At 62.1% G+C, this 21045-nt stretch overlaps 1 protein-coding gene across 1 annotated transcript; it reads right to left on the reverse strand.

The window, feature by feature from the left end:
- Nucleotides 1–1772: 1772 nt before the first annotated feature.
- On the reverse strand, nucleotides 1773–20041 carry FBXO41 (F-box protein 41). The gene is made up of 12 exons (XM_058838965.1): nucleotides 19320–20041; nucleotides 11567–11795; nucleotides 10829–10902; nucleotides 10453–10751; nucleotides 10132–10379; nucleotides 8972–9087; nucleotides 8585–8737; nucleotides 7140–7235; nucleotides 5802–5920; nucleotides 4586–4744; nucleotides 2598–2713; nucleotides 1773–1835 (listed from the first exon to the last, which is right to left on the reverse strand). Exons 1-12 carry the CDS (start codon nucleotides 20039–20041, stop codon nucleotides 1773–1775), a joined length of 2394 nt encoding a protein of 797 aa, XP_058694948.1.
- Nucleotides 20042–21045: the final 1004 nt, after the last annotated feature.

Raw genomic sequence — 21045 nt, forward strand, 5'->3', positions numbered from 1 at the left:
AAGGGAATTTCGCAGGTCCCTGCATGGTGGTGGTGACATCTCAGCTGGGCCATGCTCCCAGACAGGGCTGGAGGTTTGGAGCTTTGCTGGGTGGTTTTTTGCTGGTCAGGGCATCCCTTTCTCCTCCTGGCCCTGGATCAGGAGTGTCCCAGGCTCCTGGGGTGGAGGTAAAGCCACGGCAGGCGTGGCAGGGAGCTGGTCCCGGTGTGGGGAGCTCAGCCCTGGGGACCTGCTGGGGTGCAGGAGTTTGGGCTCCCCCACTTTGTGCATTCAGGGAGAGCCTTCTCCTGGAAAGCTGCATCCATCCCACGGGGGCTTGGCCACAACACCCTGACCCTGGCTTGGAGCAGACAGCACAGCTGGGATGAAGGGCGGGTGAAGGGTCTCCAGGTGGGGCTGGAGAACCACGAGCAGCCTCAGGGGTTTTGGGGTGATTTTCCTTCCTCTGGGGATCCCCACGGGCTGTCTGGCAGCCCCAGCCAAGGGCAGCAGCTCTGGTGCCATGGCTGAGGGATGTGGAGCTGGGTCTGCAGCCCGGTCCCTCCTGGGGGGACGCTCTGGGAGGTGTCCCCTCACAGCCAGGCTGGCCAGCAGGCACCAAAACCTCCAGTGCTGGTCCAGAGGAGAGGGAAAAGCCCCAAATCCGTTTTCCCAGTCGATTCCTCTCCGCTCAGCCCGTCGGCTCCAAGGACACGGGGCTGGGGCTGTGGGTAAGGCCGGGGTGTCCCCACTGCTGGCAGTGCTCTGATGGCTGTCCCCAGTCCCAGCAGCACCTCCTGGTACCTTCAGGGTCCAGATCCTCACCCTGCTGGATGCCTTTCCAAAGCCTTTTCCTATGGATAAAGGATATCTGGGGGATGATGACGTCCTTGCAGGCAGAGGACACTCAGAATTAAAATCAGATTTCAAAAACGGTGGCTGTAGATAAAGGTCAGCCAGGGCTGTTGGTTGGTGCTTTTCCCAGGACAATTCCAGGATGATCTGGCCAGGGTTTCTCCTTCAGGCTGCTCGGGAAGGCGATGGGATGGCAAACGTGGGTGTCCCATGACTGTCCCTCTCTCTCTCTCCACGTGGGACAATGGACCCTGGATGGAGACTGGCTGTGGATGGTGTGTGACCTGTGAGCCGTGTTTCCTGCTGGATGAGGATTCTGGAGATGGTTTATTGCCTTGGCAGGAGGGTTTTGGTGGAGAAGAAGTGAGGCTGGAGACCTCTGGAAGAGCTCCCACGTCTCCTGGTGTCCTGTGGCTCCCCAAGCCCCCGAGGTGCAGCTCTGCTCTTTGTGCTGGTTTCTGGGAGCGTTTCCCCAGCTTTGGGGGCCCCTCTGTCAAACCCAAAAGGAAAACGAGGGGGAACCCTGTGGTGTGCTGGGCCCTGGGGAGGAACAGCCCCTTCCACCCCCCTCCATCGCCCCAGGGAGCCCGGAGGCAGCCCAGGCTCTGCCGAGAGCCCCCAGAACCATCCTCAAACGAGCAAAGAGCCCAAAGCAGAGTTTGACGGAACAGCCATCCCCGAGCACGGATCCTTGGAGAGGAGCAGAGCAGGGGTTCGAAGCCATCTTCCCCCCAGGAAAGAGCACGGCCCCAGCTCTTGGGGCAGCCAAGAAATGTCCTTGAGTAGCACCTTCTCGCCCGCGAGCGGCCCCGAGGGCCTGCGAGAGTTTGGGGTTCCTTGTGCACCAGCCGGGGGGACCCTGCTCCGGCCCACGCTGGGCTGGGGCTCAGGGGCTCCGCCAGGCAGAGCAGGGAATGTGCTTTGGGTTCCCTGAAGGGCTAACAGCCTCCTTCCACCTTGATGTGTAAAATCTTGGAGAAGCCAGGTCTTTTCCTCAGGGCCTGGAAGAGGAGCAGACGGTGGGGCTGGGGGCAGCCAGCAGTGCCCCTGCTCCGTGGGGACAGGGAGGGAAGGGGACAGCTCAAATCCCTGCCAGGGGAAGGGCACAGGGTGATGGGGGAACAGCTCAAATCCCTGCCAGGGGAAGGGCACAGGGAGAGGGAAGGGGACACCTCAAATCCCTGCATGGAAAAGGCACAGGGTGATGGGGGAACAGCTCAAATCCCTGCCAGGGGAAGGGCACAGGGTGAAGGAGGGAAAGGGAATCCCTGCCATGGGAAGGGCATGGGGAGAGAGAAGGGAATCCCTGTATGGGAAGGACACAGGGAGAGGATGGAACACCTCAAATCCCTGCCATGGGAAGGACACAGGGTGATGGGAGAGAAGGGGAACAGCTCAAATCCCTGTATGGGAAGGACACAGGGACAGGGAGGGAAAGGGAATCCCTGCCATGGGAAGGGCACAGGGTGATGGGAGGGAAGGGGAACAGCTCAAATCCCTGCTCCATAGGAAGGGCACAGGGAGAGAGAAGGGAATCCCTGCATGGGAAGGACACAGGGACAGGGAAGGAGGAGCAGGGATATCTCCAGTCCCTGCCTCAGGGAAGACACGGGGTGAGGAAGGGAGAGGGGGAACATCATCTCAAACCCCTGGCACAGGACGGAAAGAGGAAAGTGAGGGAGAGGGGGAACATTTCTGATCCCTGCCATGGGAAGGAGCCAGGGCTGGTGACATTGGTGTTAGCTGGGGCTGGGGTCCCTTACCTGGAGTTTGTTCACCATTTCCTCAAACATCTTCCTGGCTTCGGGGCTGTGTGGCTCCTTGAAGTAATCCACAATCCCCACCTGCACCACGATGGACTTGAGGTTCCGGCACACACCTGGGGCACAGACAGCACCTGGCTCTCACACCTGGGGCACAGGCAGCCTCCCCACGGCCAGCAGGGACCCCAGAGCCCACCCCCTGCTCCTCAAAGGCCTCTGTGTGTGGGGATCCTCACCCTGGAGATGGAGACCTGGCCAAGGTCTCTGAAGGGGCTGTGAGGTGGCCCCTGGCTGCCCTGTCCCAACCCGGTGTCCTCCCCCTTCCTTGGGAATCCCTGCCTGCCATCCAGAGGGGAGGGCACCAGCCAGCCCAACCCCAGCCCCCCGAGCTGGGAGCACCAGGACAGGCTCTCCTGAGGCTGTGACCCTCCTGCCCTGCCCAGTGACTGCAGCAAATGCACAAAGCTCGGGTGTGGCACCAACCCCGGGTGTGTCACAAACCCCGGGTGTGGCACAAACCCCGAGTGTGGCACCAACCTCAGGTGTGGCACAAACCTCAGGTGTGGCACAAACCCCGGGTGTGGCACAAACACCTCGGGTGTGGCACAAATAAACCTCAGGAGTGGCACAAACCTCGGGTGTGGCACCAACCCCGGGTGTGGCACCAACCTCGGGTGTGGCACAAAAACCCCGGGTGTGGCACAAACCTCAGGTGTGGCACAAATAAACCTCGGGTGTGGCACAAACCTCGGGTGTGGCACAAAAACCCCGGGTGTGGCACCAACCTCGGGTGTGGCACAAAAACCCCGGGTGTGGCACAAACCCCGGGTGTGGCACAAAAACCCCGGGTGTGGCACCAACCTCGGGTGTGGCACAAAAACCCCAGGTGTGGCACAAACCTCAGGTGTGGCACAAATAAACCTCGGGTGTGGCACAAACCTCGGGTGTGGCACAAAAACCTTGGGTGTGGCACATACAAACCCCGGGTGTGGCACAAACCTTGAGTGTGGCACAAAACCCTCGGGTGTGGCACAAAGCTCAGGTGTGGCACAAACCTTGAGTGTGGCACAAACCTCAGGTGTGGCACAAAAACCCCGGGTGTGGCACCAACCCCGGGTGTGGCAGAAAAACCTCGGGTGTGGCACAAACACCGGGTGTGGCACAAATCCCGGGTGTGTCACACAAACCTTGGGTGTGGCACCAACCTCGGGTGTGGCACAAATAAAAACCGGGTGTGGCACAAACCCCGGGTGTGACACAAAAACCTTGGGTGTGGCACAAACAAACCCCGGGTGTGGCACAAACCTTGAGTGTGGCACAAAAACCTTGGGTGTGGCACAAAGCTCAGGTGTGGCACCAACCTTGAGTGTGGCACAAACCTCAGGTGTGGCACAAAAACCCCGGGTGTGGCACAAACCCCGGGTGTGGCACAAACCCCTCGGGTGTGGCACAAACTTCAGGTGTGGCACAAACACCGGGTGTGGCACCAACCTCGGGTGTGGCACAAAAACCTTGGGTGTGGCACAAACAAACCCCGGGTGTGGCACAAACCCCGGGTGTGGCACAAAGCTCAGGTGTGGCACAAACCCCGGGTGTGGCACAAACCCCTCAGGTGTGGCACAAACTTCAGGTGTGGCACAAACACCGGGTGTGGCACCAACCTCGGGTGTGGCACCAACCTCGGGTGTGGCACAAACCTCGGGTGTGGCACCAACCTCGGGTGTGGCACAAACACCTCAGGCACGTCACAAACCTCGGGTGTGGCACAAACCTGGAGGTCTCCATCACCCTGGGGGTGTCTCCATCCTCTCTGCAGCCCAAGGTGAGATCAGCTCTCCTTGGCCCACCCTTGCTGGGGGTGCTGGCACCCTCTGTCACCCTCCCCAGAGAGCTCCCAGCCCCTCCCAGTGCCCGCAGCTCCCCTGGGAATCCTCTGCCCCGTGGCTCTGGGAGCTGGCTGATGCTGAGGGTCCCAGTGTGTCACTCACTGTTGAAGTGCAGCAGGGCTTTGGGGGTCACCGGGGTGGACGTCAGCACCAGCATCTCCAGCCCCTTCAGCCCCTCCCGGCACATCTCAGCAGCCACCTCCTGGTTGATCTCGGCCACGTGGTCCAGCTCCAGCACCTGCAGCCTCATGCAGTTCCGAGCTGCAGGCACAGAGCGTCCGTCAGCGGGGAAGGGACAAGGACAGGCGCTGGCACAGGGGGCTGGGAGGGGTGGGTGGCACCAGGAGGGGCAGGGAGCTCCCGTGGGGCTCAGGGTGGGGTGGGCTTCTCCAGGGAGACCCCCATGGAGCATCGCCCTCCCTGCAGTGAGGGCCCCTCCTCACCCCAGTGGAGGAGAGAGGAGATGCCCGGGGAGGTTTGGGGTCCCCAGCCCTGGAGGTGTCCAGGGAACGCCTGGAGGTGGCACCCAGTGCTCTGGGCTGGCACAGGGTGGGCTCTGGGTGGTGCCAGGGGTCTCTCCAAGCCCATGACCTGCTCTGTGATCCCAGGGTGGGCTCTGGGTGGTGCCAGGGGTCTCTCCAAGCCCATGATCTGCTCTGTGACCCCAAGTGCTGGGCACAGGGTAGACTCTGGGTGGTGCCAGGGGTCTCTCCAAGCCCAAAGCCCATTCTGTGATTCTGTGACCCCAAGTTCTGGGCACAGGGTGGGTTCTGGGTGATCCCAGAGATCTCTCCAAGCCCATGATCTGCTCTGTGACCCCATGTGCTGGGCACAGGGTGGGCTCTGGCTGGTCCCAGAGGTCTTTCCAAGCCCATGACCTGCTCTGTGATTCAGGGTGGGCTCTGGGTGGTCCCAGGGGTCTCTCCAAGCCCAAGGCCCGTTCTGTGACCCCAAGTTCTGGGCACAGGGTGGGCTCTGGGTGGTCCCAGGGGTCTCTCCAAGCCCATGATCTGCTCTGTGATTCAGGGTGGGCTCTGGGTGGTCCCAGAGGTCTTTCCAAGCCCATGGCCCGTTCTGTGATCCTGTGATCCCGAGTTCTGGGCACAGGGTGGGTTCTGGGTGGTCCCAGGGGTCTCTCCAAGCCCAAGGCCCGTTCTGTGACCCCAAGTTCTGGGCACAGGGTGGGCTCTGGGTGGTCCCAGAGCTCTCTCCAAGCCCATGACCTGCTCTGTGATCCCAGGGTGGGCTCTGGGTGGTCCCAGAGGTCTCTCCAAGCCCAAGGCCCGTTGCCAAGGCCAGGATCCCGAGCAATGCCTACCTAAGGACGCCAGGCCCTGCACTCCACAGCCGGCCCCTCCGACGCCGAGCGCCCGCAGGTGGGGCCAGCAGCGCCCGATCATCTGCAGGCAGCGGTTGCTGAAGCGCGTCGGCTGCTGGCTGGGGACACGAGGGACAAGAGCTGGGGCTGGCACGGTCACTCAGCCCCCCAGGCGCTCCTGGCAGCCCGTGGCACCGGGAGCTCTCCCTCCCATCACCCTGGGGCTGTGCAGCCGCTGGGCCAGGGCAGCTCCGTGAGCCCAGAGCCCCAAACCTCGCCCAGAGCAGCTGGGGCTGTCCCTGGATCCCCAGAGTGTCCCAGGCCAGGCTGGACACCGGGGCTGGAGCTCCTGGGACACTGGGAGGTGTCACTGTCACGGCTGGGGTGGCCCTGGGTGTGTTTAAGGTTTCTCCCAACCCATTCCAGGATTCTGTGATTCCAACCTCAGAGACCCAAAGCAGGCCCTGCACTCTGACCTTTGAGGGATCAGAGCAGCAGCAGCAGCAGGGCCTGTGCCTCTCTCAGGTGGAGAGGGCAGGTGCCAGGTGCTGCTGCCCCAGGGCACACAGGGGCCACCAGGCCCTGACACCGCCTGTCCTGCAGGGTGACAGCCCCTGGCCCCTGACACAGCACCCAGGGGCTCTCCAGGCTGAGTGTCCTGTGAGAGCCATCAGCTCCTGAGCACCCAGACACCACCTGTCCTGCAGGGTGACAGCCCCTGGCCCCTGACACAGCACCCAGGGGCTCTCCAGGCTGAGTGTCCTGTGAGAGCCATCAGCTCCTGAGCACCCAGACACCTCGGGATGGAGATGGGGCTCCAGCAGCATCTCCCCCAAAAGCTTTCCCAGAATGAGAGCAGCTGCAGTGCCCCCCTGAGCTGTGACATCCTTTCATCCACACCCAGACCCTGCAGGGCTCTGAGCCTGAGAGCTCAGACAGCCTTTGATGTTCAGCAGCAGCTCCCAGACCCATCACAGATCCCTCTCATCTCGGGTGTGAGCAGCTCCCTGCAGCATTCCCGGGAGCTGCAGACACCCAGCAGCTCCCAGTTTGCACAGGGAGGGATGGGGCTGAGCTCCTCATCATCCTCATCCTGCTGCTCATCCCACAAAAACCCTCCCATAGCAAATCAGGTTCTGGCCCCCAGCTCCTTTCCAGCCCCTCACGCTGTGTGGCCTCCTCCTATCCCAGTTCATCCCAGCAGTGTCCCAGGCCAGGCTGGCCACTGGGGTTTGGGGCACCCTGGGTCAGAGGGAGCTGTCCCTGCAGGGCAGGGGTGGCACTGGGGGGGCTCTAGGGTCCCTTCCCACCCGCCCCACCCACGCTTCCGTGCCTTACCAGGGATGCAGAGGTGCGACCTGGAGGGAGATGATGTCCCTGCAGCCTGCTCCAAGGGCCCAGATGACTTCATGGCCCACGGGGTCCGTGGAGCTCCTGGAACAGCACAGGGGACACGTGATGGCCCCACCTGCAGCGGTGTCACCCCTGGGCTGGGTCTGCATCCCTCCAGGAGCTCTCTGGAGCAGCCAGAGGTACCAATCTGGCCATGGTTTCCAGCTCAGGAGCTGCTCCTGGAGCAGCCAGGGGTACCAATCTGGCCATGGTTTCCAGTCCAGGAGCTCCCTGGAGCAGCCAGGGGTACCAATCTGGCCATGGTTTCCAGCTCAGGAAATCCCTGGAGCAGCCAGAGGTGCCAATCTGGCCATGGTTTCCATCTCAGGAGCTGCTGGGGGTTCCCAGCCCGTGTGTGTGTGTGTGTGTGTGTGTGTGTGTGTGCTCCCAGCCCGTGTGTGTGTGTGTGTCTGTGTGTGTGTGTGTGTGTGTTCCCAGCCCATCCAGGTGTGTTCCCAGCCTGTCCAGGTGTGTTCCCAGCCCGTGTGTGTGTGTGTGTGTGTGTGTGTGTGTGTGTGTGTGTGTGTTCCCAGCCCGTGTGTGTGTGTCTGTGTGTGTGTGTCTGTGTTCCCAGCCCATCCAGGTGTGTTCCCAGCCCATCCAGGTGTGTTCCCAGCCCATCCAGGTGTGTTCCCAGCCCATGTGTGTGTGTTCCCAGCCTGTCCAGGTGTGTTCCCAGCCCATGTGTGTGTGTTCCCAGCCCATGTGTGTGTGTTCCCAGCCCGTCCAGGTGTGTTCCCAGCCCATCCAGGTGTGTTCCCAGCCTGTCCAGGTGTGTTCCCAGCCCGTCCAGGTGTGTTCCCAGCCCGTCCAGGTGTGTTCCCAGCCCATCCAGGTGTGTTCCCAGCCCATGTGTGTGTGTTCCCAGCCCGTCCAGGTGTGTTCCCAGCCCATGTGTGTGTGTTCCCAGCCTGTCCAGGTGTGTTCCCAGCCCATCCAGGTGTGTTCCCAGCCCGTCCAGGTGTGTTCCCAGCCCATCCAGGTGTGTTCCCAGCCCATCCAGGTGTGTTCCCAGCCCGTCCAGGTGTGTTCCCAGCCCATCCAGGTGTGTTCCCAGCCCATGTGTGTGTGTTCCCAGCCCGTCCAGGTGTGTTCCCAGCCTGTCCAGGTGTGTTCCCAGCCTGTCCAGGTGTGTTCCCAGCCCATCCAGGTGTGTTCCCAGCCTGTCCAGGTGTGTTCCCAGCCCATGTGTGTGTGTTCCCACCCCATCCAGGTGTGTTCCCAGCCTGTCCAGGTGTGTTCCCAGCCCATCCAGGTGTGTTCCCAGCCCATCCAGGTGTGTTCCCAGCCCATCCAGGTGTGTTCCCAGCCCATGTGTGTGTGTTCCCAGCCCGTCCAGGTGTGTTCCCAGCCTGTCCCCATGCCTGGCAGGCGCTGGTGGCTGTCCTTACCGGTAGGTGACAGCCTGCAGGGCGCGGCAGTAGCAGCTGGCCAGCCAGAGCGAGCGGTCGGTCAGCACGTTGGGGCAGTGTGAGATGCGCAGGATCAGCAGATTGCTGCCCGTCGCCTTCAGCAGCGACTCCAGCCCCGCTTCCAGGCATCCCCTGCCAGGACAGAGCCAGGATCAGGCTCAGGAGCCCCGGCTCACCCTCCCCGTGACCACCCCGGGAAGGGTGACGCGTCCCGCGGGCGTCCGCGGCTCCGGGACACCCGAATCCCACGGCAGGAGCCGCCGTGCGTTGGGGTGCAGCAAGGAAAGGGATTTTGGGGTTCCCTGAGGAGCTGCAGCTCCGGCTCTGGGAGGGGGGACACGGGGACAGAGGGACACGGGGACTCACCGTGTGCTCTTCATGTAATCCTCCTTGCTCTCCTTCTTGCCCCGCTGGCGCGGCTTCAGGTTTTGGAGGGTGAGGGAATGCATCTGGGTGCACCACTGGGACAGCATGGCCAGGAACTGGGGCACAGGGGTGGCACTCACTGCCAGGGACACCCCAGAATGGCAACACCACCCTCCCCAGCTGGGCACACACGTGCCAGAAACGTGGGAACACACACACGGGGCCATGGCAGAGCACGGGCCACAAGAACATGGGTGTGATCCCAAAACCATGGGTGTGACCCCAAAATCATGGGCGTGATCCCAAAACCATGGGTGTGACCCCAAAACCATGGATGCAACCCCAAAATCATTGGTGTGACCCTAAATTCACGGGCATGATCCCAAATTCATGGGTGTGACCCCAAAACCATGGGCGTGACCCCAAAATCATGGGTGTGATCCCAAATTGATGGACGTGACCCCAAATTCATGGGCGTGACCCCAGATTCATGCACGTGACCCAAAATTCATGGGTGTGATCCCAAAATCATGGGAGTGACCCCAAATTCATGGAAGTGACCCCAAAACCATGGGTGTGACCCCAAATTCATGGGCGTGGCCCCCAAAGCACGTGAAAAGCTGTGCAGGTGTGAGCTCCTGTCCTGGAGCATTCAGCTCCAGCAGCTCCAGCAGCTCCAGCAGCCCCAGCAGCTCCAGCAGCCCCAGCAGCTCCAGCAGCCCCAGGAGCTCCAGTAGCTCCAGCAGCTCCAGCAGCTCCAGCAGCTCCAGCAGCCCCAGCAGCCCCAGCAGCCCCAGCAGCTCCAGCAGCCCCAGCAGCCCCAGCAGCTCCAGCAGCTCCAGGAGCTCCAGCAGCTCCAGGAGCTCCAGCAGCCCCAGGAGCTCCAGCAGCCCCAGCAGCCCCAGCAGCTCCAGGAGCTCCAGCAGCTCCAGCAGCTCCAGCAGCTCCAGCAGCCCCAGCAGCCCCAGGAGCTCCAGCAGCTCCACCAGCCCCAGGAGCTCCAGCAGCTCCACCAGCCCCAGGAGCCCCAGCAGCTCCAGCAGCTCCAGGAGCCCCAGGAGCCCCAGGAGCTCCAGCCGTGTCCCAGGATGGAAAGGACACAAGCACGGGGGAGATGCTCGCACAGCTTCTCCCTTCACCACCCCCTGCCTCCCCCGTACCTTGGAGGAGACCCTGGCGTTCTCCAGCAGCACCCGCGTCCACACGGCCGGGTGCCGAGCCACGAACTTCCAGTCCTTGCACACCTCGGCCGCCCGCAGCAGGGTCTTGGTGTCCAGGTAGGTGAAGATGCAGAAGAGAGCCGCCCGCATCTTGAGGATCTCGGGGCTGATCACCTCGCTGGAGTGGCCCGGGCTGCCCCGCTCCAGCCGGCACACCTTGTTCCCCTCGGGCCTGCCATCGGTGGCCACTGCGGAGAGCGGCGGGTGAGGGGAGCTCGGTGGCCGTGCCTCGGTTCCACCCGCCCGGCCGGGCTCTCTCACCCGTCAGGCGGCAGCTGCCGGCGCCTCGGGACGCGGCGGATCCCGGCGCCTCCGGCTCCCAGCCCTCGGCCTCGGACTCGGTGGTGCGGGAGCCCACATCGGACACGTCTCCCTCCTCGCCCTCGGTGCTGTTGCGGTAGGGCCGGCGGTGCCAGTTCTGGATGGCCTGGCGGCGCAGCCCCGAGCCCCGTGCCGGGTACGGGTGACCGTCGGCGGTGTCGTCGGTGGGACACGGCTCCGCGCTGTCGCTGTCATAGCAGCCCGAGCTCTGCGACACGGCCTTGGGCCGGCTGGAGGCCCTGCGGACGAGGATGGCCGAGCTCAGGGCTCGTCCCCTCCCCAGGGTCCCCGGGGGGCGGCGGGGTCGGGCACTCACCCGGTGCTGGAGGAGGAGCGCTGGTTGCCGTAGGGACCGGCCACGGCCACCGCCGGCCCCGGGTGCCGCTCTCTCTGCAGGGACAGGGGACAAGACGTGGCACAGCCCGGCCTGGCACGGCCCGGCCGAGGGAGGGGACCCCGCGAACCCCCAGCTGCCTCTCGGGGGTCACCCTCACCCGGCGGATACCGAGCAGCATCTCCAGCACCGCCCGGCAACACCGAGCCACGGGAAACAGCTTCTCTTTGGGATCCCCTGCCCGGGATTCCCCATTTCCCACGAGAAACAGCTTCTCTTTGGGATCCCCATCCCGGGATATCCCATTTCCCACGGGAAACAGCTTCTCTTTGGGATCCCCCGCCCGGGATTCCCCATTTCCCACGGGAAACTGTGGGGTCCCTCCCCCGCCCCGCTCGGGCCCGGGCAGAGGAGACCCAGGGGCGCGTTCCCGCAGCCCCGAGCGTGTTCCCGAAGCCCCGGGCGCGTTCCCGCAGCCCCGAGCGCGTTCCCGAAGCCCTGAGCGTGTTCCCGCAGCCCCAGGTGAGTTCCCAAAGCCCCGAGCCCGTTCCCAAAGCCCTGAGCGCTTTCCCGAAGCCCCGGGTGAGTTCCCAAAGCCCCGAACACGTTCCCGAGGCCCCGGGCGCGTTCCCGAAACCGAGGGTGAGTTCCCGCAGCCCCAGACGGTTCCCGCAGCCCCAGACGGTTCCCGCAGCCCCGGGCGCGTTCCCGAGGCCGTGCCTGTGGCCGCAGCGGTACCGCTCGGGTGATGGCCCTGCCGGCCGGGGTCCCGCAGCGGCCCAGGCTCCCGTTGGGGGTGGTGCCGCAGCTGCTGCTGATGATCTGGAGCTGCTTCTCGGCGCGGTCGGCGCGGTCCAGCAGCTCCTCGATGAAATGCTGCAGCCGCACCTTGGCGTTGGCCTCGCGGGCCGCGGTCTCCTTCAGGAACTGGTCAATCTGCAGCACCTCCCTGGCACAGGGACCGCGGTGACACCCCAGGGCCACCCCAGGTGTGCAGTGACACCCCAGGGCCTCCCCAGGTGTGCGGTGACACCCCAGAGCCTCCCCAGCTGTGCAGTGACACCCCAGCTGTGCAGTGACACCCCAGAGCCACCCAAGCTGTGCAGTGACACCCCAGGGCCACCCCAGCTGTGCAGTGACACCCCAGCTGTGCAGTGACACCCCAGAGCCACCCAAGCTGTGCAGTGACACCCCAGAGCCACCCCAGGTGTGCAGTGACACCCCAGGGCCACCCCAGTTGTGCAGTGACACCCCAGAGCCACCCCAGCTGTGCAGTGACACCCCAGGGCCACCCCAGGTGTGCAGTGACACCCCAGAGCCACCTCAGCTGTGCAGTGACACCCCAGGGCCACCCCAGCTGTGCAGTGACACCCCAGAGCCACCCCAGCTCCGCAGTGACACCCCAGGGCCACCCCAGCTCCTCACAGGGACCATGGTGACACCCCAGCTGTGCAGTGACACCGCAGGGCCACTCCAGCTGTGCACAGGGACCGTGGTGACACTCCAGGGCCACCCCAGCTGTGCAGTGACACCCCAGAGCCACCCCAGCTGTGCGGTGACACCCCAGGGCCACCCCAGCTGTGTACAGGGACCATGGTGACACCCCGGCTGTGCAGTGACACCCCGGCTGTGTGGTGACACCCCAGCTGTGCACAGGGACCATGGTGACACCCCGGCTGTGCAGTGACACCCCGGCTGTGCGGTGACACCCCGGCTGTGCAGTGACACCCCGGCTGTGTGGTGACACCCCAGCTGTGCACAGGGACCATGGTGACACCCCGGCTGTGCGGTGACACCCCGGCTGTGCGGTGACACCCCGGCTGTGCAGTGACACCCCGGCTGTGCGGTGACACCCTGGCTGTGCGGTGACACCCCGGCTGTGTGGTGACACCCCAGCTGTGCACAGGGACCATGGTGACACCCCGGCTGTGCAGTGACACCCCGGCTGTGCGGTGACACCCCGGCTGTGCGGTGACACCCCAGCTGTGCAGTGACACCCCGGCTGTGCGGTGACACCCTGGCTGTGCGGTGACACCCCGGCTGTGCAGTGACACCCCAGCTGTGCAGTGACACCCCGGCTGTGCAGTGACACCCCGGCTGTGCGGTGACACCCCTGGAGCAGCCGGAGCGGGCTCGGCGGTGCTGGAGCAGCCCGGGATCGCTCCGTGCTCAGCCCGATCCGGCTCTGAGCCGGCCCGGGCGGGACAGGGGTGCAGGGATGACCCCACCGTGCAGGGGGTGTCACCAGGGGTGACAGGGTGTCAGGGGTGGGGTGACATCCCCAGAGCCTCATACGTCACCGCCAGGACCGGATCGGGGTCCTGAGCACGACGAGCACAGGTTGGAGGATGGTGATGCTGTGACTGGGTGAGGGTGGAGGGTGGCAGTGCCACCCTTAAACCTGTTCAGCCCCGGTCCCTGCTCAGCCCGGTGATCGCAGGGCCCCGTTCCCTCATTAACACATTAATTAGCAGGGGCTCGGCAGCTCTGAGCCTGCGGAAGGGCCGCTCCCCCAAAAGGACCCGGGCTGCGGTGTGACAGCAACTCCGGGACCCGAGCGGAAACACCGGGCACACACAGCCCCAGACAACACCCGGTAACCGGGACAGAGCCAGGGGACACGGGACAGACACCCCGAGAGCAGAGACAGGACACAGGGACACGGGACAGACACCCCGAGAGTGGAGACAGGACACGGGGACACGGGACAGACACCCCGAGAGCAGGGACAGAGCCAGGGGACACAGGACAGACACCCCGAGAGTGGAGACAGAGCCAGGGGACACGGGACAGACACCCCGAGAGCAGGGACAGCTCCAGGGGACACGGGACAGACACCCCGAGAGCAGGGACAGGACATGGGGACACGGGACAGACACCCCGAGAGCAGGGACAGAGCCAGGGGACACGGGACAGACACCCCGAGAGTGGAGACAGCTCCAGGGGACACGGGACAGACACCCCAAGAGCAGGGACAGAGCCAGGGGACACAGGACAGACACCCCGAGAGTGGAGACAGCTCCAGGGGACACAGGACAGACACCCCGAGAGCAGGGACAGGACAGTGGGGACACGGGACAGACACCCCGAGAGCAGGGACAGGACACAGGGACACGGGACAGACACCCCGAGAGCAGGGACAGAGCCAGAGGACACGGGACAGACACCCCGAGAGCAGGGACAGAGCCAGGGGACACGGGACAGACACCCCGAGAGCAGGGACAGAGCCAGGGGACACGGGACAGACACCCCGAGAGCAGGGACAGAGCCAGGGGACACGGGACAGACACCCCGAGAGTGGAGACAGAGCCAGGGGACACGGGACAGACACCCTGGGGTGGTCACACACACAAACACACGCTGCCACCACAGCCCTGCACACGAGTGTGCTCCAACAACAGCCAAGAGTGCAGCAGCTACACACAGACAGATGGACACACACACACCTGTCCTGCACACCTGAGTGAGCCATGCACACCCAGACACACTGACAGTGCACACCCAGACACACAGACAGACACACACACACAGACACACAGACAGACAGACAGACACACACAGTGCACACCCAGACACACAGACACACAAACACAGTGCACACACACACACACACACACACAGTGCACACACACACACACACACACACACACACAGTGCACACACACACACACACACACACACACACACACACACAGTGCACACACACACACACACACACACAGTGCACACACACACACACACACACACACACAGTGCACACACACACACAGTGCACACACACACACACACACAGTGCACACACACACACAGTGCACACACACAGTGCACACACACACACACACACACACACAGTCACACACACACACACACACACAGTGCACACACACACACAGTGCACACACACACACACAGTGCACACACACACACAGTGCACACACACACACACAGTGCACACACACACACACAGTGCACACACACACACAGTGCACACACACACACAGTGCACACACACACACACACACAGTGCACACACACACACAGTGCACACACACACACAGTGCACACACAGTGCACACACACACACACACACAGTGCACACACACAGTGCACACACACAGTGCACACACACACACACACACACACACACACAGTGCACACACAGTGCACACACACACACACACACAGTGCACACACACAGTGCACACACACAGTGCACACACACACACACACACACACACACACACACAGTGCACACACACAGTGCACACACACACACACACACACACACACAGTGCACACACACAGTGCACACACACACACACACACACAGTGCACACACACACACAGTGCACACACAGACAGTGTGCACACACACACACACACAGTGCACACACACACACACACACAGTGCACACACACACACACACACACACACACACACACAGTGCACACACACACACACACACACAGTGCACACACACACACACACACACACACACACACACAGTGCACACACACACACACACACACACACACACACAGTGCACACACACAGTGCACACACACACAGTGCACACACACACACACACACAGTGCACACACACACACACAGACACACACACACACACACAGTGCACACACACACACACACAGTGCACACACACACACAGTGCACACACACACACACACACACAGTGCACACACACACACACACACACACACACACACACAGTGCACACACACACACACACACACACACACACACAGTGCACACACACAGTGCACACACACACAGTGCACACACACACACACACACAGTGCACACACACACACACAGACACACACACACACAGTGCACACACACACACACACAGTGCACACACACACACACACACACACACACACACACAGTGCACACACACACACACACAGTGCACACACACACACACACACACACACACACACACAGTGCACACACACACACACACACACACAGTGCACACACAGACAGTGTGCACACACACACACACACACACACACACACAGTGCACACACACACACACACACAGTGCACACACACACACACACACAGTGCACACACACACACAGTGCACACACACACACACACAGTGCACACGCAGTGCACACACACACACACACACACACACAGTGCACACACACACACAGTGCACACACACACACAGTGCACACACACACACACAGTGCACACACACACAGTGCACACACACACACACAGTGCACACACACACACACACACACACAGTGCACACACACACACACAGTGCACACACACACACACACACACAGTGCACACACACACACACACAGTGCACACACACACACACACAGTGCACACACACAGTGCACACACACACACACACACAGTGCACACACACACAGTGCACACACACACACAGTGCACACACACACAGTGCACACACACACACACACAGTGCACACACACACACACACAGTGCACACACACACAGTGCACACACACACAGTGCACACACACACACACACACACACACAGTGCACACACACACACACACAGTGCACACACACACACACAGTGCACACACACACACACAGTGCACACACACAGTACACACACACACACAGTGCACACACACACACACAGTGCACACACACAGTGCACACACACACACACACAGTGCACACACACAGTGCACACACACACACACACACACACACAGTGCACACACACAGTGCACACACACACACACACACACACACAGTGCACACACACAGTGCACACACACACACACAGTGCACACACACACACTGCACACACACACACACAGTGCACACACACACACACAGAGTGCACACACACACACACACACACACACACACACACACACACAGTGCACACACACACACACACAGTGCACACACACAGTGCACACACACACACAGTGCACACACACACACACAGAGTGCACACACACACACACACACACACACACACACACACACACAGTGCACACACACACACACATTGCACACACACACACACACACTGCACACACACACACACACACACAGAGCTGTTCACACCTGCACTGTTGGTTGTGCACACACACACACACACACACAGAGCTGTTCACACCTGCACTGCTGGTTGTGCACACACACACAGAGCTGCTCACATCTCCCCTCATCATCCAGAACCCCCTGATGATGCACAAACACAGCTTTGCTGGTGTGTCAGAGCTCACCACCACCCCTCGCACACCTGGACACACCCAGCTGAGCACAGCAACCCGAGCACACACACCCGAGCTCTGCACACCTGGACACCAAAGCTGATCCCTCACAGCCGACCTTGGACCCCTGGACACAATGATCTGCTCAGAAGCACAAAGGAAAAGGAGGGGGCAGCTCTTAGTGACATAATTCCCACTGCTGGCTATCAATTACCAATTAATTACCAATTAATTACCAATTAATTTCTCCCCAACCTGCCGCTCGCAGGCTGAGCTTGGGAGCTCTGGGGATGCTCTGGGAAGGCTCCTGGAAGGGGCCCCAGGGGATCTGGAAGGCAAATGTGGAGTTGGGCAGCAGCTGTAAGGTGATGCTGATGGTTATCACCCTCATTCCCATGGACTGCTGGAAAAACACTCCTGGCAAAGGAAACGGAGCCCAGGAGCCAGAGGTGGCCCAGGAGGACAACGGCTTCATGGTGCCCTGGAGCTGGCAGGGCTTGGAAATGTCCCCAAGATGTTTCCAGGAGAGGCTTTGCTGATTAAAATGATTTCTGATGGTGTCCTCACGTCCAGGAGAAAAGCTCCTGTCACAGCAGAGCTTCCTGTGCTCTCCCTGGATTTTGTCCCTTGGGGTGGAGGAGTTTGGGGGCTGATGGGGACAGTTGAGGGGCAGGAGAGTTTCTCTGAGGAATGGGAGGTCTGGAAGGTGGTTTTGGCATAAACACAGGGTTTTAGGTGGTGACATTGTCCATGCTCTACCAAGAGATGTTTGACTCTCTCTTTACCCTGTCTAGCTGTCTCCAGACCCTGCTCCAGACCCTTCCACACTGGAGTGTTTAATTTCATCACCCCATATCCCCAAGGTTCCCCTGGACAACACCCCTGAGGCAGCCCCCACCCACAGACACCCCCAAACCTGGGGGTGTCATTATCCAGCCGCAGGGTGACCCCGCTCCTGAGCCAGGAGCTCCCCACCCCAGGAGAGCCAGGCCACCATCCTGGAGTCACCCATTCACAATGTGCACAGGGTGATGGGGACCACAGCAATTCCCTCAGGAACCCCAGCAGTGCTCCCAGCCCAGCTGTGTCCATCCCCACCCCAGGAGAGCCAGGCCACCATCCCAGAGTCACACTCATTCACAATGTGCACAGGGTGATGGGGACCACAGCAATTCCCTCAGGAACACCAGCAGTGCTCCCAGCCCAGCCCAGCCGTGTCTATCCCCACCCCAGGAGAGCCAGGCCATCATCCCCGAGTCACTCATTCACAGTGTGCACAGGGTGATGGGGACCACAGCAATTCCTTCAGGAACACCAGCAGTGCTCCCAGCCCAGCCGTGTCCATCCCCACCCCAGGAGAGCCAGGCCACCATCCCAGAGTCACTCATTCACAATGTGCACAGGGTGATGGGGACCACAGCAATTCCCTCAGGAATCCCAGCAGTGCTCCCAGCCCAGCTGAGCCTGTCCCCCACCAGCTCCTCTCAGACCCGCTGGGCCCCTCCAGACTCGCTCCAGCTCCTGAGGAGCCAGGTCTGGTTTGCTTGGACACCACCAATGGGCAGAATGAGCCAGGCTGGCCTGGAGGGAACCTCAGGAGCAGCGCTGGGGTGGGCAGGGGGTGCTGAGTGGGGAGATTGGGATGGAAATGAGGATGGCAGCGTCACAGCCTTAACAGCAAATGGAGGTGGCACCGCTTGGGCTGCCCCACGCTCCCTCTGAGGGAAAATCCTGGAATCTGGCACAGCCATGCCAGGGGTGGGAACAAGCTGGGATTTGAGGTTCCTTCAGGCCAAAGCAGGACTCTGTGGGACTCTCTGGGAGCACTGGTGGCTCTGGGACAAGGCCTGGCTTGCCGTGACCCAGCCGTGGAGGGGCCCAGGTGTGAGGGACACTGGGTGGGTTGGAGAAGATGCAGAGCCTGATAAGGGATGGTGCTGATGGGCATCACCGAGGGGCTGTGCCTGAGCCCTGAGCGCTTGGTGCTGGTTCTGGGCTCCTCCGGACCCAGGAACTGTTTGGATCAGAAGAGACCCCAAAGCTCCTCTCACTCCACCCCTTCCATGGGCAGGGACACCTTCCACTGTTCCCCACTGCTCCAAACACAGTCCAACCTGGCCTTGAGCCCCCCCAGGGATGGGGCAGCCCCAGCTTCTCCAGGACTCACTGCCAGGCACCCCTTTCCTCCCACCCCGCGGTGGGGACAGGGACAAAGGACTCACTGTTGCTTCCTGGTGAGCTCCTGCTCCTTCTGCACCAGGTCCTGCTTGAGGGAGGCCAGCATCTCCACGCTGACGTCCACCTGGCGGGACAGCTCCGACGCCCGGTCCTCCAGCTCCTGCTTCTCCCGGCTCAGCCTCAGGCTCTCCTGCTTGGCCTTCTCCAGCTCCGAGCTCTTGCGGTCCAGCTCCACCTGGAGCCGGCCCACCTGCGAGGCGATCTTCTGCTCCACCTCCTCCGTCAGCTTCTCCAGCCTCTTGTCCACCTCCAGCTTCTCGAAGGCGCGGATCTTCAGGCGGGCCAGGCCCTCCTCGTAGGCCGCGTCCATGGTGGCCGGGGCTGCGGGCGCGGGCGCCACGGCCTTGCCCCGGGTGAAGATCTCGCTCAGAGGGATCTCGATCTCGTGGACATAGCGGGGCGAGGGCGACGAGGACGGGGCCGGCTCCAGCTCCTCGGCGGGGACCAGGTCACAGGAGAAGCGCTGGTCCTTGCCCTGGAAGGAGGTGCTCTCAAAGTAGTCCCTGCGGGCGGCGGGGGTCAGCAGGGCCCCGTCGGTGGCCAGCGGGAACACGGCGGCATCGCAGATGCTGTTGGTCTTGGAGAGCACGTAGAGGGTCTCGTAGGTGTGGTTGTACTCCAGGTGTGCGCGCAGCGAGGACAGGCTGCGGAAGCGCTTGTGCTCCCCGCAGCGCGGACAGCGGTAGGGCAGGTCCAGCGAGGCCATCCCTCAGCTCTGCTCCCCGCTCAGGGGGACACGCGGGACCCCGCTCATGGCGCGGTGCGGAGGCCGCGGGGACGCGCGGGGGTCCCCGGGGAGCCCCCGGCTGAGGAGCGGCAGCTCCGCTGGGACATGGCCGGGATGGAACGGGGGGTCCCACAATCCTGGGGGGCTGTCAGCAGCGAGCGGTGCTGGGCGCTGCAAGAGATGGGGGTCAGTGATACGGGGCTGGGGGTCCCCAAAAATCCCTCCTTGGTGCTTCTTCTGGGTCCCCTCTGTGCCTCCATCCCACCCTCCCGTGTTCCTCCCACCCACGTGCGTCCCTTGGGAGGGCAGTGGTGCTGAGGAAGGTGGAGGACCCTGGGAATGTGCAGAATCCCTGGAATGTGCAGAACCCCAGAAATGTGCAGAACCCCTGGAATGTGCAGAACCCCAGGAAGGAGCAGAACCCCAGGAATTTGCAGAAGCCTGGGAAGATGCAGAGCCCTGGGAAGATGCAGAGCCCCTGGAATGTGCAGAGCCCCAGGAAGGAGCAGAACCCCTGGAATGTGCAGAGCCCTGGGAAGATGCAGAGCCCCTGGAATGAGCAGAATCCCGGGAATTTGCAGAACCCCGGGAATGTGCAGAACCCCGGGAATGTGCAGAGCCCTGGGAATGTGCAGAGCCCCTGGAAGGTGCAGAACCCCTGGGAATGAGCAGAACCCCTGGAATGAGCAGAACCCCTGGAATGTGCAGAACCTCTGGAATGAGCAGAACCCCTGGAATGTGCAGAGCCCTGGGAATGTGCAGAGCCCTGGGAATGAGCAGAACCCCAGGAATGAGCAGAACCCCTGGAATGAGCAGAACCTCTGGAATGTGCAGAGCCCCTGGAATGAGCAGAACCCCTGGAAGGTGCAGAGCCCCTGGAATATGTAGAGCCCCTGGAAGCTCCAGAACCACTGGGAAGTTCCACAACCCTTGTGAAGACCCACAGCTTCTGGGAAGCTCCACAGCCCTTGGGAGGTTCCACA

Source organism: Poecile atricapillus, chromosome 4, assembly GCF_030490865.1.
Source record: "Poecile atricapillus isolate bPoeAtr1 chromosome 4, bPoeAtr1.hap1, whole genome shotgun sequence".
Lineage (NCBI taxonomy): Eukaryota > Metazoa > Chordata > Aves > Passeriformes > Paridae > Poecile > Poecile atricapillus.